Source organism: Vulpes vulpes, chromosome X (assembly GCF_048418805.1).
Source record: "Vulpes vulpes isolate BD-2025 chromosome X, VulVul3, whole genome shotgun sequence".
Lineage (NCBI taxonomy): Eukaryota > Metazoa > Chordata > Mammalia > Carnivora > Canidae > Vulpes > Vulpes vulpes.
The window spans coordinates 54,467,928-54,494,502 of NC_132796.1; the positions used below are offsets into that span (position 1 = coordinate 54,467,928).

Genomic DNA, 26,575 nt, shown 5'->3' on the forward strand with positions numbered 1-26,575 from the left:
CTAAATGAATGACCAGAGGGTGTTCTTTAAACAGAAAGGAGACAATAAAAGAAGGAATGTTGAAACATGAAGAAGAGAGAGAAAATAATGAAGAGTAAAATTGTGGATAAATACAAAAGACTTTCCTTCTCCCTTTGTGTTATCTAAATTAAGTTTAACAGTTGAAGCAAAAATTATATTGATTCCTGATGTGGTTATCAATGTATATAAAATGTATATAAAAATTATATTATAAATGAGGGAAAATGAAGGCACATAAGGGAGGTTAGTTCTTACATTCCACTCAAACTTTGTTAAGTTGTATACATATAATAACTAGAGCAACCATTAAAAAGGTATACAAAAAGAGACACTCAAAAACAGTATAAATAAATCAAAATGGAATTCTAAAAACTGGGATCCCTGGGTGGCGCAGCGGTTTGGCGCCTGCCTTTGGCCCAGGGCGTGATCCTGGAGACCCGGGATCGAATCCCACGTTGGGCTCCCGGTGCATGGAGCCTGCTTCTCCCTCTGCCTGTGTCTCTGGCTCTGTCTCTGCCTGTGTCTTTGGCTCTGTCTCTCCTTCTATCTCTCAAGAATAAATAAATAAAATCTTAAAAAAAAAAAGAATTCTAAAAACTGTTAAAGAACCTACAGGCAGATTAGAAACGACAAATACCCACCATTTGCTTTGACGTGGATGGAACTGGAGGGTATTATGCTGAGTGAAATAAGTCAATCGGAGAAGGACAAACATTATATGGTCTCATTCATTTGGGGAATATAAAAAATGTTGAAAGGGAATAAAGGGGAAAGGAGAAAAAATGAGTGGGAAATATCAGAAAGGGAGACAGAACATGAGAGACTCCTAACTCTGGGAAACGAACTAGGGGTGGTGGAAGGGGAGGTGGGCAGGGGGTGGGGGTGACTGGGTGACGGGCACTGAGGGGGGCACTTGATGGGATGAGCAGTGGGTGTTATTCAATATGTTGGCAAATTGAACACCAATAAAAAATAAATTTATTAAATAAAAAAAGAAAAAAAAAAGAACCTACAGGCAGGCAGGGAAAAGAGACCTAGAGGAAGGAAAAACAGAAAACAAAAATAAAATGACCCTACCATATTAATGAGTGTGTCCATTGCAAGTAGTCAAAATACATCACTTAAAAGACAGAGATTGGCAGAGTGGATAGAAAAAAAACCCACAAATCCCAACTATACAGAAAACTCACTGCAAATATGTATCTCCAGGGACTTATGCTGGGTGAAAAAAGCCAATTTTTAGAGGTCTATATGATTCCATTTATATAACTTAAAATAATATCACAGAGATGGAAAACTAATGGTTGCATAGGAATAGTAGGTAAATGGACTTGTTATGATTGTGAAGGAATAGTACAAAGGAGATATTTGTGGTGATGGAATAGTTCTGTATCTTGATTGCATTGGTGATTATAAGAATCTACACATGTAAAAAAAAGAATCTACACATGTGATAAATCTATATAGAACTATACACATATATTGTACCAATGTAAATTTCCTGGTTTTGATATTTTAGTGTAGTTACATAAGATATAACCATTAGGGGAAACTGAGTAAAGGGTTCAAGGAACTTCTCTGGATTATTTTGGCTCTTTCCTGTGAACCTGTAATTATTTTAAAACTTAAAAGTTTAAAAGAAACCCAAATAAATAAATTTAAAAAAAAACTGTATTAAAAAACCTATAGCTAACATTATACATAATGATGATAAACTTGAAGCTTTAAGATCAGGTAAGGCAAAGGTATTCCCCCTTACCACACTTTTCAACATCATCCTGAAAGTTCTGGTTAATGTAATAATACAAGAAAAGGAAATAACTGGTATAGAGATTAAGAAAGAAAACATAAAACTGTCTTTTTTAAAAAAAATATTTTATTTATTTATTCATGAGAGACACACACACAGAGAGAGGCAGAGACACAGGCAGAGGGAGAAGCAGGCTCCATGCAGGGAGCCCGAAGTGGGACTCGACCGGGTCTCTAGGATCATGCCCTGGGTTGAATGAAGGTGGCACTAAACCACTGAGCCACTCGGGCTGCGCTAAAACGGTCTTTTTATTCACAGATGATATGATCATCTTTGTAGAAAATCTGAATCAACAAAAAACTCCTGGAACTAATGAGTGATTATAGTAAGGTTGCAGGATACAAAGTTAATATACAAAAGTCAATTACCTTCCTATATACCAGTAAGGAACAAGTAGAACTTGAAATTTTAAAGATAAATATTATTTATATTAGAACCCCACAAATGAAATACTTAGGTATAAATCTAACTAACTAACTAAATATATATATATATCATATATGATGAAAACTACAAGACTCTGATTAATGAAATTAAAAAAGAACTAAATAAATAGAGAGATATTCCATGTTCATGCATAGGAAGACTCAATATTGTCAGGATGTCAGTTCTTCCCAAGTTGATATATAGGTTCAATGCAATCCTAATCAAAATTAAAGGTATTTTGTGGATACTAACAACTGAATCTAAACTTTACATGGAGAGCCAAAAGATTCCAAATAGCCAATACAGTATTAGAGGAGATGAACAAAGTTGGACGATGTCACTACCCAACTTCAAAACTTACTATAAGCAGCAATATTTAAGACAGTGTGGTATTGGTGAAAGAATATACAAAGAGATCAGTGGAATAGAATAGAAAGCTCAGGAATAGATCCACATAAATATAGCCAACTAAACTTAGACGAAGAAACAAATGCAATACAACGGAACAAAGATAGTTTTTTCAACAAATGGTGCTGGAACAACTGGATATCCATGTACAAAAAATGAATCTAAAAAAATGAATCTAGAAACAGACATCACAATATTCTAAAAAATGAACTTAGAATGGATCACAGACTTAAATATAAAGCACAAAACTATAAAACTCCTAGAAAATAGCAATGGAGAAAACCTAAATGACCTTGGGTAGAGCAATGACTTTTTAGATACAATACTAAAGGTACAGTCATGAAGAAAATAATTGATAAGGTAGACTTCATTAAAATTAATTTCTGCAAAAGACAATGTCAAGAGAATGAGAAAGTAAGTCACAGACTGGGAGAAAATATTTGCAAAACATATCTCTGATAAAGGACTGTTATCCAAAATATAAAAAAGTACTCTCAAAATATAGAAAGTACTAAGACTCAACAATAAAAAAATGAACAACCACATTTAAAAATGTGTCAAAGTTTAGGAGAAACCTTATCAAAGGAAATACATAGATCTCAGAGGAAGGTGACAGTGGAGTAGGAGGCCCTAGAGGGCCCATATTGTCCTATGAACACAACTAAATAAGTATCAAATTATTCTAAATACCCCAGAAATTGACCTGAAGACCAAAAGAAAAAGAAACCCACAACTAAAAGAAGAGAAGAGGCCACACTGAAGAAGGTAGAAAATGTGGAGATGTGGTTTAAAGGAGAAATGGATCATGAGTGCAGCAGAGGGAGGGAGCTATGGTCATAGAGAAGGGCAAGAGAGAGGAGAGCACACAGGAGAATGCACAAGGAGGACATTTCTCCAAAGCCATTGGCATAAAGAAATGAAAGGGGCTGAATTTTGTGAGTGTTTGCAACCCCTGGAGCTTAAAGCCTGGAGTTATAAAGGTCAGTAGACTTGGCTGGGATAGAGCCCTGAGGGCACTGTGCTGCTCCTGGAGAGAAGGCAGGCAGACAACTAGGGGAAAGACAGTGTGGAAACAGCATCTGAGGAGTACCTGGTGTACACAGTGGGAAGATTATTCACTCTTTTTCAGAGACATCCTTGAGAGTCAGCATTCAAGAAGACGCTTCTCTGGAAACAAATGAGCTGGTAGGTGACATTTCCCTCTCTCACCCCTCAGCTTAAACACAGAGCCACCTTCAGAAATAGCATAGTGCTGACACTGCCTGCCAAACTTGCATAAAAGTTCCACCATCCCTGTGCTCTGGTGGGACTACCCTTCTCAGTCATGCTTGCCTCAGTCCCAGTGCAGCAGGCCCCTCCCCTAGATGAGCACAAACCTCTACCCACACCACATCTCCTGACCAGAGAGTTCTGCAGGGCCTCAGTTCTGGTGGAGGAGGTGTCTGGTCTCATTTCATAAAGCAGACCAGAGGACACCTAGTTAAAACTTGCCACATTCAGACCAGGGACTAAACATTGCCCATAGCAGGCAAAGAGAACCTCTGCAAATTATTGGCTTGAGGATAGAGCAGTCAAAACATAATAGCAGAGCATATTCAGAGCACACCAAAGACACTTCCTGAAGCACCAGGCCCTCAGCATTAATGACCTCTTCATAAGACCACTACTTTCTGGAGCAGGAGGCATAATGGGCTTTTCTAACACAAAGAAGGTGGAGATTTAGACAAAATGCAAAAATAGAGGAATTTATCCAATGATAAATTGAATGAAAGAAGATAAGGCCATGTCCAGAGATCTAAGTGAAACAGATAAAAGTAACATGCCTGATGGAGAATTTAAAAGCAATAATCATATTGTTGCTTCATTCAAATTTCATATTGAATGAAAGAAGAAAAGGCCACAGCCAGAGAGTGAAGTGAAACAGATATAAGTAACATTCCTGATGGAGATTTTAAAGCAACAATCATAAGGATACAGAGATCCTTTCTCAAGCCTAGGCTTGAGAAAAGAATAGAATACTTCAATGAAACCTTTGCCACAGAATTAAAAGAGTTAAAAAACAATCAATCTGAGATAAAGAGTACAATAAATGAGGTTGTAAACAAGCTTGATGCGGTGAACAGTAGGCTATAAGAAGCAGAGGAATGAGTTAGTGGCCTGGAAATCAAAGTAATGAAAAATAATGAAGCTGAACAAAAGAGAGAAAGAAGAATTATGCAACATAAGGATAGACTTAGGCAACTCAGTGACTCCCTTAAATGTAATAATATCTGTATTACAGGAGTCTCAAAAGAAAAAGAGAGAAATAGGGAAGAAAATTTATTTGAAGAAATAATACCTGAAAAATTCTCTAATCTGGGAAAGGAAAAAGATATCTAGACCCAGGAGGCAGGGAGAACTCTCATCAAAATCAACAAAAGCAGGCCAACATGAAGACATGGTAATTAAATTGGCAAAATATAGTGATAAAGAAAAAAATCTTAAGAGCATCAAGATAAAAGAAGGTTTTAACTTACAAGGAGAAACCCCTGAGGCTAGCTGGGGATTTCTCAACAGAAACTTGGCAAGCCAGAAGAAAATGGCATAAGTACTGAATGGGAAAAAAATGTGCAGCCAAGAATACTCTATCCAGCAAGGCTATCATTTAAAATAGAAGAAGTAAAGAGTTTCCCAGATAAAAACTAAAGGAGTTCATGACCACTAAACCAGCCCTGCTTTGAGCACAAAGGAGAGACCAAAAGTGACAAAAGCAAGAAAGGATCAGAGAAAATTTCACGGAAAAAAATTACAAAACAAGTAATAAAATGGCAATAAATACATATCTATCAATAATTACTGTGCATGTAAATGGACTAAACACTCCAGTCAAAAGACAGAGTGTCAGAATTAATAATAATTTTAAAAGACCCTCTACATGCTGCCTACAAGAGACTCATTTTAGAACTAAAGATACCTGCAGACAAGTGAGGGGATGGAGAAATATTTATCATTCAAATGGATATCAAAAGAAAGCTGGAGTAGCAATACTTATATCAGACAAACTAGACTTTAGAACAAAGACTGTAATAAGAGACAAAGTAGGGCACCATGTAATCATAATAGGGGCAATCCAAAAAGAAGATCTAATAATTGTAAATATTTATGCACACAACATGGGAGCACCCAAATATATAAAATAAATTAATGACAAATATAAAGGAACTAATGGATAGTAACATAGTAATAGTATGGGAAATTAACACCCTATTTACATCAATGGACAAATCATCTAAACACAGTATCAACAAGGAAACAATGGCTTTGAATGACACACTGGACCAGATGGACTTAACAGATATATTCAGAACATTCCATCCTAAAAGAGCAGAATACACAGTCTTTGCAAGTGCATTCTATTTTCCAGAATAGAGCACATATTAGGTCAGAAAACAGGCCTCAACAAATATAAAAAGATTGAAGTTGTACCATGCAGCTTTTCTGACCAAAATGCTATGAAACCAGAAGACAAGTACAATAAAAAATTTGGAAAGACTACAAATACAATGAAATACTACTACATACATATTAGAATGGCCAAAGTCTGGAACACTGACAACACCAAATGCCAGAAAGATGTGGAGCAACAAGAACTCTCACTTGTTGCCAGTGGGAATGTAAAGTGTTACAGTCACTTTGGAAGACAGTTTGGCAGTTTCTTACAAAATTGAACATATGATCTAATAATCGAGCTCCTTAGTATTTAACCAAATATGTGAAAAATGTATGTCCACACAAAAATTTGCACACAAATGTTTATAGCAGCTTTATTCATAATTGCCAAAATATGGAAGCAACCAAGATGTCCTCCAGTGCAGTAGGTGAGTTGATAAAGAAACTGTGGTACCTCTACACAATGGAATTTTATTCATCACTAAAAAGAAATGAGTTATTAAGCCATGAAAAGGCATGGAGAAACCTGAAATGCATATTACTAAGTGAAGGAAGCCAATCTGAAAAGACTATATACTGTAGGACTCCAACTATATAACATTCTGGAATAGACAAAACTATGAAGACAGTAGAAGGATTGGTGGTTGCCAGATGTTGGAAGGGTGAGGCAGGATGAATAGGTGGAGTACAGGATTGTTAGGGCACTGAAAATATTCTGTGTGATACCATGATGATGGATATATGTTATTAACCATAAAATGCTATATCAAATATAAATTTAAACTTTCTTTGCACAAAAGCTACCTTCAAGCCCAGTCATCAGTTTTCATTGTATTGTAAATATTCAGAAGGGCCAAATAATCAAGAGTTCTAGTTGATTAAATGTCAGCAAGATGATTTAGTGAATGTAATATTTTCCTCTTTGACAATACACTAGAACTATTTTCTTTGAAATTTTTCCAGAATAATACTACATACATCATAAATGAGATCTCCCATTGGCATTTTCTGCTTCCCAGCTCTCTCTCTCTCTTTTTTTTATAACATCAGATTTATTGAGGTATAATTTACATATGGTAACACTCACTTTTTTTATATGCTCAATAATATGAATTTTTACAAAAGAATACCATACTAGAATTAAAATATATAACATTTCATCACTCTAGAAAGTTCCCTCATGCTCCCCTGGAATGAATCCTCTCCCAACCCCCATCCCTCCTCTTGGTACCCACTGATCTGTTTTTCTGTCCCCATAGTTTTGCCTTTTCCAGAATTTTATATAAATAAAATCATTTCTGTCTGGCTTCTTTCACTTAGTGTAATACCTTTGAGAATTGTTGAAGTTTTTGCTGGTATCAGGAATTCGTTCCTATTTATTGCAGAGTTGTATTCTATTGTATTAATGTATACCCACTTATCCATTTATTGGTTGATGTACAATTTGAGTTATTGCCAAGTTTTGGCAGTTATAAAGAAAGATGTTGAGTTATATTCCATTGTGTATATATACCATATCTTCTTTTTAAAGAGATTTTATTTATTTATTCATGAGAGACATAGAGAGAGGCAGAGACACAGGCAGAGGGAGAAGCAGGTTCCATGCAGGGAGCCCAATGAGGGACTCAATCCCCGACCCCGGGATCATGCCCTGAGCCAAAGGCAGACACTCAACCACTGAGCCACCCAGGTGTCCTTCTACCATATATTCTTTATCCATTCATCAGTCAATGGATACTTGGGTTCTCTCCATTTTTTTTTTTTTTTTTTTGGCTATTGTAGATAATGCCACTATAAACATCAGGGTGCGTGTGTCCTTTCGAGTCTGTATTTTTGTATCCTTTGGGTCAATATATAATAGTGCAATTGCTGGATCTTAGGGTAGGTATATTTTTAAACACTTTGGGGAATCTCCATACTGTTCTCCAGAGTGGCTGCACCAGTTTGCATTCCCACCAACGGTACAAGAGAGTTCCCCTTTCTCCGCATCCTTGCCAATGCCTGTTGTTTCTTATGTTGTTAATTTTAACCATCCTGACAGGTGTAAGATGATATCTTATCATGGTTTTGATTTGTATTTTCTTGATAAGTGATGTTGAAGATCTTTTCATGTGTCTGTTAGCCATCTGGATTTTTTTTTAATGATAGAGTACAAACTGTGGGTTGACAGAGGGAGGTAGGTTTGGGGATGGATTAGATGGGTGATGAGTATTAAGGAGGGCACTTGTTATGATGAGCACCGGGTATTGTATGTAAGTGATGAATTATGAATTCTACTCCAGAAACCAATATCGCGCTGTATATTAACTACCTAAAATTTAAATAAAATTTTTAAAAACGAGAACAAAAACTAAAAAATAAGCAAATATGAACATCTAGGTATAGATTTTTGTGTAAACATGTTTTCCTTTATCCTGGGTAAATACCTAGGAATGGGATTTCAAAGTCATGTAGTAATTATATGTTGAACTTTATAAGAATCTGCCAAACTATTTTCCAAAGTTGGTATACCATTTTCATTCCCACCAGCAGCGTATGAGATTTCCAGTTCTTCTACATCCTCCCCAGTAGAAGGAATTGCAATTTCTTAAAAACCTTTTTAGTGGGTATGTAGGGGTATCCCGCTGTGGCTTTAATATACATTTCTTGAATGATTAATGATATTGAGCATCTTTTCATGTGCTTGTCATTCATAGTGTGTGTGTGTGTGTGTGTGTGTGAGTGTGTAATGTTTGTTCAAATCTTTTGCCCATGTTTTAAACTGGATTGCTTGCTTTATTCTTACTGAGTTGTGAGAGTCAACTAACACTTGTGTTCTGGATACCAGTCTTTTATCACATGTGTTTGTTGTAAATACTTGTCCCAGCTTGTGGCTTGCTTTTTCATTCTGATAACACTATTTTATGAAAGGTAGAAAATTTAAATATTGATGAAGCCTAATGTATAAATGTTTTTCTTTTATGGATCATACTTTTGCTAATATCTGTGAAATCTTTGCCTAAATAAAAGTCAGGAAGATTTTCTCCTATACTTTTTTTCTGTAAGTTTTTTAGTTTTAAGTTTTACATTTAAGGGATCCCTGGGCGGCGCAGCGGTTTGGCGCCTGCCTTTGGCCCAGGGCGCGATCCTGGAGACCCGGGATCGAATCCCATGTCGGGCTCCCGGTGCATGGAGCCTGCTTCTCCCTCTGCCTGTGTCTCTGCCTCTCTCTCTCTCTATCATAAATAAATAAAAAAATTAAAAATAAAAAAAGTTTTACATTTAAGCCTATGATCCATTTGCATTAATTTTTGTATATGGTGTGACTATTGGTATTTATACAGCTTTCTTAAATATTACTACATCTGATTATTATTTAAAAGAAAACTTGGAGGAAGGCACATCAGGAATTTTAAATCCCCATTTTACAGATGAGAAAACTGAGGGTTAGAGAAGTGCTGTGTGACTTGTTCAAGGTCCCACAGCTGATAACAGGTGATATTGCAAGGTAAGAGGTAAAACTCTGATGAGTTCTGATTTCTGAAAAAAATTTACCTGAACCCAGTTCAGGTTTCCTGCTGTCCCAGGCCAGTACTTTTTCGAAGCCAAGCAGCTGGGGCTCAAGTTGGTGCCCCAGCAAAGCAAAGATTCCTTCCTGGTGAGGATCTGAGCAACCTATTAGGCACTAAGATAAGAGACATAGATGGTGGAGTAGCTGTGATCCACCTCAGACTGCACTCCTCTGACCAGCTTGGGATTCCACAATTGAAGAGAGCCAGAAGCTGGCCTGGTACCTTGCTCAGATGATACTCAGTGAATACTTTTTTTTAAATATTTTATTTATTTATTCATGAGAGATGCACAGAGAGAGAGGCAGAGACGCAGGCAGAGGGAGAAGCGGGCTCCATGCAGAGAGTCTGACGCGGACTTGATCCCGGGACTCCAGGATCACTCCTTGAACCAAAGAAAGGCACTTAATCGCTGAGCCACCCAGGCATCCCTCAGTGAATGCTTTTTAATGATGATGATGAAGACTTGGAACATGTTCAAAGGAGAGCTCTGAAAGTAATTACTGAGTTAGAAATTAAAGCTAAAAAAAACGTTAAGGAAACTAATATTATTTTGCCTAGAAAAGCCCACGAAGAAACTTGTTAACAAGTTTTCAAAGAAAAAAACTGAAAAAAGAAAAGAAAAGAAAAAAACGAGTTTTCTTTCTGAGGGGTAAGCAAAGGGAAATGGGCTGGAAGAATCTAAGTAAAAAGTAAATTTCTTCTTCCCTGGTAAGGATTGCTATGGACACTTAAAAGCCCTTATAAGCAGAATAAACTCTTCTTATTTGAGTTTGGAGTCAGGGATTTCCCAAACATCGGCTCTGATGAAGGATTTCAGCATAAAGGTTACATGATCTCTTTCCTTAGAAATCTCTGGGTGGCTTCTAAATCTGCCCTGTGTTCTCATTCAATTCTAGGAGGACTTTGTGGAATTCCCTGCTCCTTAGTTTTAACATCTTTACAGGACTGTTTCAGTGGCCAAAATAAAATTTACCTTAGCTCCTGAAGGCTTAATGCCCATGCTCCTTGGCCCTGAAGCTAAGTAGAACAGTGCTTAAGGCTATAAATCTGGTTTAGCATGCCTGTAAGGGCCTAAAATGTTGGCTAGTCCCAATCTGACCCCAATTCTTGAATCCCCTGTTTTATATATAGCATCAGCTTGCACACCTCCAATTATGGAAAGCTTCATTCATCCCAATAGAAGACATAATACAATGAACTTTGAACTAGGAATAAGAAGAGTTGGGTTTGAGTCCCAGCTCTGCCATTAACTTGCTGTGTGATCTTTGGTAAGTCCCTTCACATTTCTGGACCTGTTTCTTTATCAGTAAAATGGTAGTGGAGGACTCTTCTTTTTTTTTTTTTTTTTAGTTTATGTTGGTTTAACTGCTGTAATGAATGGCCCTCAAAAATTCAGTGGCTTATAGGATAAGAAGTTTGAGAGACTCTTAATTATTGCATACAAACTGAGGGTTACTGGAGGGGAAGTGGGTGGGAGGATAGGGTATCTGGGTGGTGGGCATTAAGGAGGGCACTTGATGTAATGAGCACTGAGTGTTGTTTTTTTTTTTGTTGTTTTTTTTTTTTTTTGAGCACTGAGTGTTATATGCAGCTTATGAATCACTAAACTCTACCCCTGAAACTGATAATACACTATATGTTAATTAGTTGAATTTAAATTAAAAAAAGTTTCTTCATTTCTAATGCAATGTTCAGGGAAGGGGTTCCAGATTAGAGAGGGAACTTTACTTCCCGTAGTTATCTAGGGGCCCAGACAGAACTGATGGCAGTTCTCCCAGTCTTAATACATTGCTTACAAGGTCACTTTGCAGTTGTAGCTCACAAGAAATCAGAAATCTCATGAGAGTTTTTTATGGTCTAGGCCTGGAAGGGGATGTGGGTAACTACATGTTATTGGACTAGGAATAATAAGAGTTGGGTTTGAGTCCCAGTTCTGCCACTAACTTGCTGTGTGATCTTTGGTAAGTCCCTTCACATTTCTGTACCTGTTTCTTTATCAGTAAAATGGTAGTGGAGGACTCTTCTTTTTTTTAGTTTATGTTGGTTTAACTGCTGTAATTAATGGCCCTCATTATGTAACTACATCCTATTGGTCAGAATTCAGTCATATGGTCAGACCAAACAGCCAAAGTAGCTGAGAAATGTAGTACAGACATGTGGGGACTAGCTAGAAGATCCCATCATATACTTGATCTCCAAAGGCTCCTTACCCCAGCCCTGAAGTAGGTGTGTTTGTTAACTAAACTCCTGGTTCTCACATTGTCCTGCTCAAGTGTTATGAAAGGCACCTAACCTCTCTGACCATTAGGGACCAGCAGAATGGCAGTGAGGCCAATGCAATGTTGCCTGTGAAAGGCCAGAGAAGAACTGAGATACCAGCTGCATCACTGGGTATCACATTAAGCTAAGTTGTCTTTGTGCTTCTTTTCTCTGCAGCATGGGTAGGAGCCCTCTCAATGGGCATGATCTTCTTCTGTTCTCCCATTGTGAGTATATTCACTGATCGTTTGGGCTGCCGAATCACAGCAACTGCAGGGGCTGCTGTCGCTTTCATAGGCCTCCATACCAGCTCCTTCACCAGGTAAGGCTAGGAGTTGCTGGCTTTGCCCAAGGCTGAAGGCTGGCTTCTTTCTGGGCTTCAGCTAGGGACACTTCTCATTGCAGAATCCACTGTGGCCCTTTCCATGTAGGACCCTCAAAGACCCTGCTTCTGAGAATCATTGTCTAATAGGATTCATCTAGGTAGGGTCTCCAGGACACATTGGTATACAATATCCCAAAGAGGACCCAAGAGTTCTAAAGTGGTGGGAGAAGCCTAAGCTTGGGAGTTCATAAAGCTAGGCCTAAGTCCAGTTTTGGCCACAAAAATGGCTATGAAACAATTAATAAGTACCATTCCCCCATCTGGGCCTCAGTTTCTATATCTGCAACATGAGGGGATTAGACCAGATGGTCTTTTAAGGTCTCTTCCAGCTCTGCCAATATTCCCAATATGCTACACAACTTGCCTTCCTGGGAATGAGCTTCTGGAATGAATCCATGTGAAACACCTACCTTACAGGATTTCTGAGGGAATCTTATGTTGAAAAAGAAGTCAGCTGAACCCAAGGCTGTTTAACATTTCTGGCTCCTTTCCAGGTATTTTTGGCTGCCAAAATATGGATAATTTGGAAAAGAGAAAAAAAATTGGTCATGAGAAAGAATGTTTAGCAGCATCCTCCACTAGAGGTCTGGATCTAGCATCCAGCTACACAGTTAGGCCTAGACTAACCTCAGACTCTGGTCTGGTTGGTGCTACTGTCAAAACTTGGTAGAATCAGGCAAGAAGAAGGCTATAAGTTCATTCTCTGGTTTCTTTCTGCCAACCTCACAGAAGCATGTCTGCAGGGGAAGGGAGAAATAAAACCTCCACCATGGCCTGAGGAATATGGGACTCCTAAAGAAGTCTGTTGACTTTCTGCCAAAGACACTTTGGAAGTTATTATACCTCCTACTTCCAATCTGCCTGGGCTGGTATATGAGAATGCTGGCCTGGGGACATGGCTAACTTGTCAGAGACTTGCTTTCTGATCTTGGCTCACCAAAGAAGGACTACAGTTATACTCTCTAGGCCTAAAGTTCCAACACAATGGAGAGTAACTGTGTTCTGCCACAACTGGGCCCTGTGAAATGGAGCCAGCTTTCTGTATGACTTGAGCATTTCTGGCTACCCAGCAGAGCTTGGATATGGCCTACAATGATTTCCTGGCTTGACCCCATCCAACTGGGACAGAGGAGGGAAAAACCATGTCCTGCTTGGAATGTGCTCAACCCTCCTTATGGCAGCCCCTCTAAACCCTTTTAGGATCCCTCTAGTGGTTGGTCTCATTTGCCCTCAGCAAGCTGGTGCTTGGCCCCTTGAGGGAAGGAGCTAGGCCTCAGAAGTGGCTCTAGTCTCAGCACTGGTTTTTAAAGTTGAACAGAGCAAAGTGTAAACAAATTAGCAACATACGGATCCTATTTATCTTCCAGTACACATGAGCTCAGTTGCAGGAGAGGAAGGAGCTTAGATGTATTTTTTTCTGGCACTCTTCTTTAGGCACATTGGAGTAGGCATTCTGTTCTCCAGCCCCAAAGCCCTTCCCCATCCCCTTTGCATTTTCTGTAAGAACATCTTTAGAGCCAAGAAACTTTCTGAATGGCTTTATGTCCAGGGGAAAATGGCTCTGCTTGTGGCTAGAGCTCTAAGTCATCCTTCCTGTTGTCTGAATCAGGGCTCTGAGTTTTTTTTTAGCTGGCATGAGATGAGATAGAGTGTAGACACCCTTGGCAAGCCTATGCAGGGGCTTCCTGTCTTGAGGCCCCAACCCTGGTAGAAGTAGATCTACCAGACAGCACTCTGAAATAAATACCATGCTTTGCTTCCACTGGACCTCTTCTTGAAGGTCTTCCTTAGACCTTCCTTCTTCCTTAGACCTTCCTAATTCCTTTCCTTTAGACAAGGCCCCCAGACCAGGCCAATCCCCAAAAAATCTGACAGAAGAGGAGCAGTTGGCTTAGCTATCTGTTCCAAGTGGAGGCAACCCCCCTTTTAAAAAAGATTTTATTTACTTATTCATGAGGGACACACATACAGAGAGAGGCAGAGATACAAGCAGAGGGAGAAGCAGGCTTTATGGAGGGAGCCCGACGTGGGACTTGATCCCGGGTCTCCAGGATCACACCCCGGGGTTAAAGGCAACGCTGCCCCCTTTTTAAAACTAAAGCTTTTGCTCATATCCAGTGAATGTAAGCAGATGAAAAGCAATATTGCCATTTGCAACAATGTGGATGGAGCTAGAGAGTATTAAACTAAGTGAAATAAGTCAGTCAGAGAAAGACAAATACCACATGATTTCACTCATGTGTCAAATTTAAGAAACAAAACATGAACATGGAGGGGGGCGGGAAATGAGAGAGGTTAATCATAAAACAGATTCTTTTTTAAAAATTTTATCTATTTATTTATGAGAGACACACAGAGAGAGGCAGAGACACAGGCAGAGGGAGAAGCAGGCTCCCCATGGGGCACCAAATGTGGGACTTGATCACCGGACTCTGGGATCACACCCTCAGCCAAAGACAGACGCTCAACCACTGAGCCATCCAGGAATCCCAGGTTCTTAACTATAGAGAACAAATTGATGGTTACCAGAGAAGTGGGCTGGGGGATTGGTGAAATATGTGATGGGGATTAAAGAATATACTTGTTGGGATAAGCACTGAGTGTTATAAGGAGGTACTGAATCACTATATTGTACACTTGTAAGTAATATTACACCATATGTTAACTAACTGGAATTTAAATAAACACTTAAATAAAAATAAAAACAAATAAAAACAATGGTGATTTAGCTGTCTTAGGACCACGAGTGCTAACACCACATTATCTCTATAACATAGGCCTAGTCCTGTGCTGTATGAGGACTGGGTCCATCTATGGGGAGCAACTGCCTGACCATGGAGAGTATCAATTAGTTAAATGGTCAGATAAGAACTATTGCAAAATATGTGGAGGCTTCAAAAAGAAAACAAAATTCTTCACTAGGTTGTGCCAGTATTGTCTAAGGGTAGATAGCTGGCCAACCTGACTTTTCCATGGCCCTTACTCTTCTGACATTTTGCCTTCTGTTACAGGGGCTTATGGCCACAGCAGAACCCAAGAGTTTTTTTTTTTTTTTTAGAACCCAAGAGTTTTAAACCAGAATCTGTCTTACTTGGTCAGGCTCACAACTTCTTTAAGGCTCCACTTCCCATCAAGCAGCCAGGCTACTCTGGGAGGCTAATCCATACCATTCCCAGCAGCAGGAGCTAGGCTCTGGAACTTAAAGGGACTTCTTACTTCAGGATCCTCAGGGGGTCATCTAGGGTCTGGAATAAAGGGTCTTGGGAGAGCCAGACCTTGGGTAGGGCTGGGGATGAGGTGTCTCTCAGGAAACTACCAGCCATTTTCTGAAATATGAAGGGCTCTGAGCATAAAGAAATATAGTAGAGTCCCATGGAGGATCTTGACCTTCCAGGATCTTGGCTCCTTGCAGAACTTTGTTGTTACTTGGGATAAAGCTTTGGCTGCCAGCCTACCCACGGTGTCTAGTGAGCAGGAGGTTAAACTGTTCTAACGCCCTGACTTACTCCTTATAGCCTCTTATCCAGCCATTGCATAGGTTGGTTCTGGCATTCTTTTAAACAATTCTCTCTGATGGAGTGCTATGATTCAAACTAGAGTCATGAAGATCTAAAGTCAAGTCTAAGCTTTGCTGATCCCCAGTTATGCTACATTGGGTAAATTACTTCTCTGAGCCTCTGTCTCCTCATCTGCAAAGTAGGGATTATAAAGTCCTGTTCTTTGTCTGTTCTGAGGGTCAGTGGTAAGTAGGGCTGTGGATTAATGATGGGGGTATGCAGGTCTCAGGAGGGTGACGGGAGAGGGCAGGTGGATTTCTGGTCAGGCTGCTGAGAATAGCTCTTGGTGTTTCTCCCACAGCTCACTAAGCCTGCGTTATTTCACCTATGGGATTCTCTTTGGTTGTGGCTGTTCCTTCGCCTTTCAGCCATCCCTCGTCATCCTGGGCCACTACTTTCAACGTCGTCTGGGTCTGGCCAATGGTGTGGTGTCTGCTGGGAGTAGCATCTTTTCCATATCCTTTCCTCTTCTCATCAAAACACTGGGGGCTAAGATCAAGCTCGCCCAAACCTTCCAGGTGCTGAGTACCTTCATGTTTATTCTTACGCTGCTTTCGCTCACCTACCGGCCACTCCTACCCAGTTCCCAGGATACCCCAAACAAGAGAGGTGTCCGCACCCTGTGCCAACGCATTCTGTCTCAGCTTAGAAAGTACTTCAACATGCGAGTATTCCGCCAACGTACCTACCGCATCTGGGCCTTCGGGATTGCTGCTGCTGCCCTTGGTTACTTCGTTCCCTATGTACACCTGGTAAGGAATACTACGAGGTGGACCCACTTTACCTCCATGAAGCTGCCCTTAGCCTGCCCGAAGTCCAGAGGGTGGGGTGGAGGACAGTGAAAGGGCAGAGCTGGGACCTTTGGAAAAAGAGACCAAACAATCTTTGAAGAGACCCAGAGTGGGAAAGAACACAGACTGACCTCAACAGGAAAACGATGGAGTTCCTTAGGCGAAAGCCCATGCCTGTGGTTTCCCCTGACTGATAAATATAGACAGGTTTTCAGGAGAAGATAAGCATCACTGGGATGGAGAAGACTGGCCCAGATGACTCAAGGATAGAGTTTCCTAAGAGTGTGTTCTATGGAATGCTGGTCTTTGTGGTCAAATGATTTGTTCAGGAACCAACATATAAAGTCTTTCTAGCTTCATATTGTGGCGGTCTTTCAAAGGTACCAAAAAATCCAGCAGTAAAAGAAACCCATTTAGCTTTGTTTAACCATTATCCACCCAAATTATACTGCCACAGAACTGTTAGTTGTAGTCCAGTCATTAGCTTCCATAGACCTCGTATTTCTTAAAACACACTTCTGGAAGTGTTACATGGAGGTTGGTGGATCTTCTCTCCTGGTGACTTGATGTTGCCCCATGTTATCAGTTTTGGGTCAGGAAATGGGGAGATTTGAGGGGAGCCCTTGTATTTTCTTAGTTGTTAAGGCTGTCTGTATTCTATCCTGCCAAGGCTTAGAAGGGGCTTGAAGATACCCACTCCCTTCAGCTATTGCTCAGAAGCCCAGAATCCAAAAAATCAAGGCATATGAAGCCTTTTTAGCAATTAGAAGCAGCCAGAAAGCTTGTACTGGTTCTAAGGCTACAAAGTAGGGGGTTGCAGGGGAGGGAGCTCTTGCCATGGTCAAGGAAAGTAAGCAGTAGAGGGTTTTGGATATGCCAACTGTTAACCCGTCAGCTCCTTTTCTTCCTCCTGTCCCTGGGGTCCTGGTGCTATGCTTTTCAGATGAAGTATGTGGAAGAGGAATTCTTGGAAATTAAGCAGACCTGGGTGCTCTTGGTGTGTATTGGGGCTACCTCAGGCCTTGGGCGCCTTGTGTCAGGCCGTGTCAGTGACTCCATTCCTGGACTTAAGAAGATCTACTTGCAGGTAAGTGTGACCACCTTGCCCTGACCACAGTGGTGTGGGGGGGAATGTCCTGACACAGATGCTAGGTTACCTCCAGCCTTTGAGATAGAATGGTAGGTTGTGTCATTACCATTCCCTGGGCCCCACCTTTGACATGAACTTGTTGTTCAACATGGGAAAGTCAATCAAATTCTCTGAGCTTCAGTTTCCCTTGCTTTCAACCGAAGACAATAATCCTTGTACTGCCTCTTTCATCAAGATGGAGTGAGAATCCAATGAGAGTAGTGTGTAAATGGAACTAAGAACACTTTTAGAGAAAGCATTTATTAATAATGGCTCTTCCATATGAAATAGGGAAACTGAGGCCAGGAGTTAGATGCTGTCCCCATTGAGAATTGATTTCCTTGCCTCCTCATACTCTCTTGGAAGGCCTTGGACATCGGTAGTACTGTGTGGCCCAGTATTTCTCTCCTTTAAGTCCAGGTTCAAGTCATTTACTTCTTATACTTCCAGAGTTACTTGTACCAAGCATTGGCTCTCAAATGCTATCTTCCTGATTGACAGAAAAAAAAAAGTGCCAGAAAACACAACCCTACTTCCCCTCTATGGGACTCACTTTCCTCATTTGTGCAATAAGAATAATTCTTGCCTTTCTTATCTCACCTCACAGGTGAGGAACAAAATTTCTTTTGATAGGCGTGACCAGGGTTTGGGAAGTAAAAAATGTTATAGCCATGCAAGATTTTAATCCTTTGGACAGTAACACAGTCCCTCATATTGTGGAGAGTAGCCACCTAGATGTTAGAGAGGCCACTTTCTGTGTGAATTGAGCTCTGATCTGGCTTGAGACTACTGTTAGAGCTATCTGTCTTTGTCTACCTGGCAGCAGTATTGCCTTTTTGACCTTGTTGATGCTTTTTGTTCCTGCAGCTGGGTTAACCAGAAGGTACATGAATGTGGAACCCTGTGAAGGGGAAACAGCAGCCACTCAAAACATGTGGCCACAAATAATCCATTAAAAAAGTGGCTGAGTTCTGAGTCTCCTGGTAAAGCCTTAAAAGCAATTTCAAGGTGCCCTGACATAGAAGGCATTTCTCTGTTTTCTGACAGCCCCAAGTGTTCTCTTAAATACTCTTAGATGTCTTAAACAAGAATATGATTACAGTTTTCTGTTGTGTTTCAGTCTAAATTTGCAAAAGCTGGTGAATCTGCTTTGTCAGGGCTAGGGGTGCCCTTATGGCTCATCCAATCCAACTTCTCATTACACAGAAATTGAGGGAAAGACTCATACAGATAGTCATGGCAAAATTGAATTGATATGTAGCACTTTTCTCATATTCCACTTTATGCTAAGTGGTGGGTGACAGAGCTGTGTCCCAGAGATAAGTGACTTGACTGAAGTCAACTCAAAAGACTGTGATTGAGATAAACCAGTTATGAAATTTTGGATTCCTGTGAAAATATCAGCAAATGCCTTATCTGGGTAGCTTTTTGCATAGGAGAATGTGTGGCTTTTTCAGCCTCTTCCATATGCTACCCCTCTAGTCTTCCCTGTCATTATCAGCTGCTCCAAGATGCTAATGGTGCTAGAAATCAGGGTAAACTAGCACTGGGCCAGGACTTTATCTTGAGGAAAAGGAGCAGCCCTTGCCTAGCCATATAGCTCATTTCTCACCACAGTCCCTAGGAGAGAAATAGGGTCCAAGCAGCTTATGCTTTCTATTGTGCAGAGGGAGTTCCAAGGGAGTTAGAGGCATTAACTAGTCAGAAGCAGAATTAGGCTTAGGGCCCAGTGCTTCTGCTGATCACTTCCTCTACCCACCCAACACTTTCTCTCCCCTTTTCCAGTCTTACTTGACCTAATGTTACCACTTAGAGTAATATAAAATAATCTTAGAATGTTATAGCTAAAATATATCTTTACTGATTGTAGTCCAACTCCTTCATTTTACAAATTGAGGAACTGAGGCCTAGAAAGGGAAAGTGACTTGGTTCAAACTCTTCTTGCTGGCAAATGTCTCAGGCAGAAAGCACAAGACATGGATAAAATTCTTTCTCTTGAGCTACTCAGGATACTCCATCACAGGCATTTGCCTCACTTTCTCCCTGGGTCAGATGCATAAGTATAGGCCTGGGAGAGGAAAAGAGTGTATAAAACTTCAGGTTCTGAAGAGATATCCACTAGACCCTGTAGTTCCTACTATTGGCAAAGACAGGTACATATATCTTGTGTCAAGCCCCTGGACAGTCTGCTAGAAAGAAATGGTGATAACCTGCAGGACAGCCTCACTTTGGGCCAATTCTTGATGTCTGATTCTCGGTTCAAAGAGGGAATTTTAATTTCTAAACTTGGCAAGACCTCATGGAGGGTGTTAAGGGCAGCTAGATACAATAGGTTTAATTAGAGATGATTGAAATCAGTTAATGGGGTCCTTTGTGTTGTATAATGGTATTAACTCTTATTTGCCATACCATTATGGCTTGGTTGATAGGTGGGTCTGGTTTTTGTCTTATCGTTGTACATGAATCTCTTAGAGGCGAAGCTGGGATGTCAGAGTTCTTATTCCTAGATTCCAAAACAGCCTTGGAAAAGTTCAAAAGTCATCCAATGAAGAGATTTCCTCGGATGGCTCAGCCAGGACATTTCTTATCCTCTATAAAAACCAACTGACCAAAACAAAACAAAACAAAACAAAACAAAACAAAAAACAAACAAACAAAAACCAACTGACCATCCTAACAAATCCACTGCCAGTTATAACACAGAAAATCTTTAGGGCTTAAAAGAGCCTTGACCCTCCTACCCACCCCATCCATGTGGTGATGTGATGGCTTACCCTTCCTGGGTAAGTTTGCTTGCCTGTATGTGAAAGACTAGAAAATCCTGAATCCTATCAAGGACTTCGTAAACAGATCAGGTCTTAGCCCTGACCCTGGGATGACCTGGCTCTGCTGACTAGAGTGAGTGGAAAGGGGTTTATTTCTCTGCCTGCACCCCAGGTCTTTAGTCTGGCTCACTGACACAGGTTGCAGATGACCTTAATCAAAAGACCAGTTGCTCTTCTCTCTGTTCAGTGGGAAAAAACCAGCTCCTGGAAAGACGGTTTCTTTGATTTGAAGTCATTTTGCTTATCCCCAAGAAAGCCTGGTGGCTAGTCAATGCCCCTGAGCTGGCTTCAGGCTCCCTAGAACCACTCCTAGTGTCTTAGTTCTCCTTAAAGTCCCCTTTATTACCTTTATATGGTGCCCAACCAAGTCCAGAGGACCCCCACAGCCATGCTATCTGACATGGGTGGCATGTCCCGTGTCCTAAATCATAAGGAACCCAAGTGAACTTCCCAATGGTTTATGTCATGACAGGGTGTTTTCTAAAAGCAGCCACGCACATAAATAGGCACTGGGTTCTTCCTCACTTCAGGAAGCTGTGCCTTCCATTCATGCCCCCATCTGAACATCATTCAAGTTCCCTTCCTCTTAAGATATCTTACTTGGATCTGAGAATACCAGCATGGTCTGATTCCAGACCTTAATGCCTGGGACAGCCAAACACAAGATCAGAAAAACAGCAATTTCCTTTAGCCTGGAATCCAGTGAAAAGACGACTTCTTAATTACAGGGGCTATCTCCCCTAACTTTAAAAAAAATCTTGATGGAATCACTGTTAAACAGGGGCTGTCTTAAAAATCTTGAATCCTTCAGTGCAGGACTTAGAAGGGGCCTAAGTAACTGGATAGCCTAACTGCTCTCTCTCTCTCTCTCTCTCTCTCTCTCTCTGTTGACACCTCCACCCCAGTTTATAGATGGTAGAAATGAAACCCTAAGAAAGGAGATATGATTTGCTATGTGGTCTTGACTGACAAGCACAACATGACCTAAGGCCTTTGCTCCTCTAGGTCATCTCCTTCCTGCTCCTGGGCCTGATGTCTATGATGATTCCCCTGTGCCGGGGCTTTGGGGGCCTCATCGTTGTCTGCCTCTTCCTGGGCCTGTGTGATGGCTTCTTCATCACCATCATGGCCCCCATCGCATTTGAGCTGGTGGGCCCAATGCAGGCCTCACAGGCAATTGGCTACCTCCTTGGCATGATGGCCCTGCCGATGATTGCTGGGCCCCCCATTGCAGGTGAGGCTGATATTACAGGGAGGGCATGAGTGGGGGAGTCCTGTCTTACCTGGGCCCTAGCAATCCTGAGCACCTTGGCTTGAAGTCCCTTTTACTCTTATTCTCTATTTAAGCAGCCTTGTTAGAGTGCATGAAACCCTTTACCACTATTGATGGAAGAGGCTAAATATAGTATACATGCATGGATTCATTTTTTTGAGAATGGGCTTTTCATGGCTGTTTCCGTGGGGTTTTATTTTAGACAGCCTAGCTGATTCCAGGAGGATAAAGAAATGAGTTTCATCTTCTTGATCTTTCTGTTGGTCCAGTATCTCTCTCTCTCTCTCTCTCTCTCTCTCTCTCTCTCTCTTCTCTCTCTCTCTCTCTCTCTCTCTCTCTCTCTTTCTCTACCTCTATCTCTATCTCTTTATAAAGGTAATTATTTGCAAGGTAGTTGTGCAGAAAGAGAAGAGAAAGTGGTCCCTAGCTTTATTAAGACTTAGAGACACCCCCTTCTTCTCTATTGGCTTCTGAACTGAGCCTGTAGAAGAGATTTGATTAAAGTCAAATCCTAGGACTGGGCCAGTGAGGCTTACTTCCAGGAGGTAGCAGGCAAAATGTTGGCTTGCAGTCTTTCAATACTCTCAGTTTCCTTCTCCATTCTCCAAGAAGAGCATTGTTGATACCCCAGGGAACATGGGAAACAAGAAAAAACAATGAAAAGAGAACTCCATTTCTTTTCTTTAGAATTTATTGCAAATATTGATTTATATCTCTAGGCTGGCCAACTGGACTAACTCAACAAATATCCCTTGAACGCCGATTCTGTGTAAGGCATTGTAAGGGCATGTAATGCTGTGTGATAGTGACAGAAGATTCCACCCAGGCCCTTGTGCAACAGCCACACTGTTCACTAGGGAAGGGGAGCCTCTATCCAGTCTCTGATCCCAGAGGTAGAGCCCAGAATCCACCTGTTTTTCCATTTTGCTTACCATCTAAGCAGCCCAAAGGCTTATTTTACTTTCCTCAGTAGTATTTCTGGGCTCATTTTTCCTATGAGGTACCCCACATTAGCTTCTGAAGGCAAGCAGGCATACCACGCCAGCCATATTCATGGTATTGGCAACTTATAGGAACCCAAAGGAGCCAAACATATCTGTAACTGGGATGAAAAATACACATATAGCCTTCTCTGAGGGTGAATGGAAACTTCAGAGAGAGGGAATTTCAGAGAAAGAGGAAATAGGAACTTAGCTGAGTTGTTCCACAAGAACACTCTAGTCTAAGTTGGGAGTTGGAGGGTATATATCACTAGGAATCAAGGCAAGACCTGGCCATCTTCTGTGGAACTCTTTTAAACTGGGTTCCCTCCTAACTCCATACCTAGGAGTGACTAGAAGTTAAGCTGTAGCTTCATGAAAGTAAAAAATGGAGAATTTTAAGAGAAGCTTCATTAGCCTCTTTCATAATAGGCATTAACCTCAAGGGCTTGCAGCCCCATTATCTCAGGGAGTAGCCACCTGACTTTGTAAAAGAGGTTTTATTTTTTACATTAGGAATGTTTGAACTGAAGGGGCATTTGGGTCAAGGTAGTGCAGGCCAAGGTTCTCTGGATGGGCATTGTTATGGTCCCTAAATGAGGCAGAGAGCACCTTTGGGCAGGAGAGCAAAGCTGAACTTGACTTGTCTTTCTTGACTGTTTCAGGCCTACTCCGCAACTGTTTTGGAGACTACCATGTGGCCTTCTACTTTGCTGGTGTGCCCCCCATCATTGGGGCTATAATCCTCTTCTTCGTCCCTCTGATGCATCAAAGGATGTTCAAGAAAGAGCAAAGGGATTCCAGCAAGGATAAGATGTTGGCCCTTGATGCAGACCCCAATGGGGAGCTGCTGCCGGGTTCCCCCATCCCTGAGGAACCAATCTAATGCATTTTCCTTGCCATTGTGTGCTCCTCCCCAACCCTTTCCCTTCACCCCCACTCTGCTCAGCATTTACATTTTTGCCATCAGCACACTTGTTCTCAAACATGCACACACAGCAGTTCAGCCACCTGACCAGCCCCTTCGAGCCAAAGCTCCTGTTAAACTCATTAACCAAATTCTCCCTGTGAATGCCTTTAAACTTGCCAGGGTCCTTCTCTCAGGATCTAGGAAAGCTTGGGATCTCCCTGGCCTTTGGAACATCTCCACATACTTTCTAACACCTGGAGATGGTACCTACTGGCCCCAGCTTGCTAGTTACCCACTAAAAGCAACTTCCAAAGGTGCTATTGTGTCCCTAGGAGTCTGGTGGGAAGACCCAAGCCTCTGTGTGCTCAGGAGTTCCTTGCCATCTGTCCTTGGGAGCCATTGGTAACAGGGCAGAGAAAGGGCAGAGAGGTAAAATCAGACAAGGAGACTTGTTTAGTCTCAGAGCTTCTGAGGGCTGTGGCTTCCCAAGAGCTGTGGGTGACATTACTTTACAAATGTACAAATAGTCTCCCCATCATACAGTTGGTTAACAATCTGCCTCCTTCTTCTTTTCTTCATTTTTTCCCTTTACTCCTTCTTCTTCCTTCTCTTCCCCCTCTATTTCTTTTTATGATTGTCATGGATGTATGGGTGCTTGAAGACAGAGGGACCTAGAGCTTGGGCCAATCAGCCTCACCTTGGCCCAGCCCACCCCTAATATTATCATCAATTCCACTCATCTCAGGCTGAGCTTTACATCTCACTTTTTGGCTCAAGCTGCTATAGTTATAAACTGGAAGAATAGAATATCACATAGGGAAGGGGCCTTAAATACCATAAGGTTCCACTCACTGATTTTTACAGATTTCCCAGGCCAGTGCATTAATCTGCAGGCACTTCCAGCTCCCCATCTGTGTATTCACCTGTCAAAATGCGAAGAAATTCCTTTCATCTCAGCAGGCAGAGGAGCGACTGATGATGGGGAAGGGCATGGTTGGGGGAGGGGCAATAGTTATTGACCTGGCAAAGGACCAACTCCTCCATTTCTCATTAGTCATGATAGGTTAATCTTTCCACCTGGGGCAGGGCAGGAAAGGGACTGTTTTAGGGAAAATCCCATTCCTTACCTGGATCCCCAAAAGGTAGAAGTGGTAGCTGCATGTAGGATTTAACAGTTTCTTTTAGAAAGAGGAAATCTTAACCTTTACCACCCAGTATGTCTCCCATGCTGGGCATCCTGAGCCACTCTGGACATTAAAGGTGCCAGGAAAGGTAGACTCTGGACCATCTTAATCCCCCTGAAATAGGTGCCAGATGCTTACCTATGTTCAGATTTTGGGCAACACTCTTGCTGAAGAGCATTTCCAGCCAGGCTGTGTCCAAGTTAGCTCAACTCACCTCCTTAGGAGCTCAGTCTCTCTCCTTACTTGGTCTCTTTGTATTTCTTTCTCTCTATTCTGGGCCTTTGTCTGTTGTGCTCCTGTTACCCTAATTTTTTTATCACCTTCTTATCAGGCATCCTTGGTTGTTACTTGGAGCTAACAGTGACTTGCCACCCTAACTCAGAGCATCCAGGGTCAGGAGGATGAGGTTCCCTATGAGGGGCTCCAAAGAAAATAGTGGTCCCTAACCATAACATTTTCCATTACAAACAGGCAGCTGGGGCATGGTTGGCCCAAGATGGCCTCATTCAAGGCCAAAGTCCTGCTTTTATCAACTTCCCAAAGGAAAACTCACTGGCTCTTAGCCCTATGGGTAGTAAGGGGCCTAATTATCCTCCTGGCTCAAATAGCATGGGACAGGAGAAGCTGAGCCCCAGGAGCCTTGTAACTCCAAGGAGAGACCATTGAAAATATTGGAGCAACAAAGCCCCTGCTCCCATTTCTCCTGTCCCTCCCCCACCAAGTCATAGGAGGGCAGTTCTCCAGGGCCTCCTTTGTTGCTCAAGGTGAAGATAGCTCTTAAAAATCAGGCTGCCAACCACTTCTCTCCAGATGAAGGAAAGACATTCACAGGTCCCAAATCTCCCCTATCAGTTATCACATAACATAGTTGGGGTGTCAGTTTATTTCTTCCACATATGTGCATGTACATGTGTGAGCTTGTGTGCTTTTGGAGAGAATGTTGGTTGGTGAACGCAGCTCAGTATTAATATTTAGGGTATGATGCAGCCTCTAATGCACCACAGTTAAATCTAGGAGAACGAACAAAATTTGGGAGCTTGAGATCTGAGACATTTAAATCCTCAAAAGGTTTGGAACAAAATAAACAGATCTAAAAATCTAGATTTGGTATGTGTGTGTTGCCTATAGGGTAAAATAGTTTTAATCTAGTTAACAGTGGGAAGTTTGGCTTCAAAACTGAAATCTCATTTCAAATAAAATTTCGGCCAGGGTCTTTACTCTCTGTGAGAGCAGAAATTGGAAAAGGAGCTATATATGAAAGGGGCTTGGAGACGGGTGGACTATTCAGGATTAGATTTTTAGGGAGCCCTGAAGTGGAAAAGTAGTCACTTTACAAGATGAGAACACAGTAGCTGAAGCCAAGTGGAGGCCTTACCAAGGCTACCACCTTGCTACATACATGCCTTGTTGAGAATGGACAAAGACCTTAGCAACAATCCATTTTAATTCTCTCCCTTGTTATCTATGGGAGAATGTGAAGGGACTGGTATAGCTGGGTAACAGCCAGACAGCAACAGACCCTGGCATTGAGGGTGATGAAGAAGAGAGACCTACAACAAATGACAAAGCTGAGAGTACCTTTGTCCATCCTCTGCATTGAATTTAAATGGGGAAACTGAGGCCTAGAGAAAGCAAGG

At 41.4% G+C, this 26,575-nt stretch overlaps 1 protein-coding gene across 2 annotated transcripts in view; it reads left to right on the plus strand.

Moving 5' to 3' along the window:
* SLC16A2 (solute carrier family 16 member 2) overlaps positions 1-26,039 on the plus strand; it is a 118,210-nt gene extending 92,171 nt beyond the window's left edge. Inside the window, exons 2-6 of one of the 2 annotated variants that reach the window (XM_025987805.2) lie at positions 12,082-12,226; positions 16,148-16,598; positions 17,581-17,724; positions 21,597-21,825; positions 23,510-26,039. In XM_025987805.2, coding sequence (XP_025843590.2) covers positions 12,082-12,226; positions 16,148-16,598; positions 17,581-17,724; positions 21,597-21,825; positions 23,510-23,730 — 1,190 coding nt within the window. In that variant the 3' untranslated portion in view covers positions 23,731-26,039. The remainder of the gene's footprint in view (positions 1-12,081; positions 12,227-16,147; positions 16,599-17,580; positions 17,725-21,596; positions 21,826-23,509) is intronic. The other variant, XM_072743573.1, reaches the window with a different exon arrangement.
* The last annotated feature ends 536 nt before the right edge of the window (positions 26,040-26,575 follow it).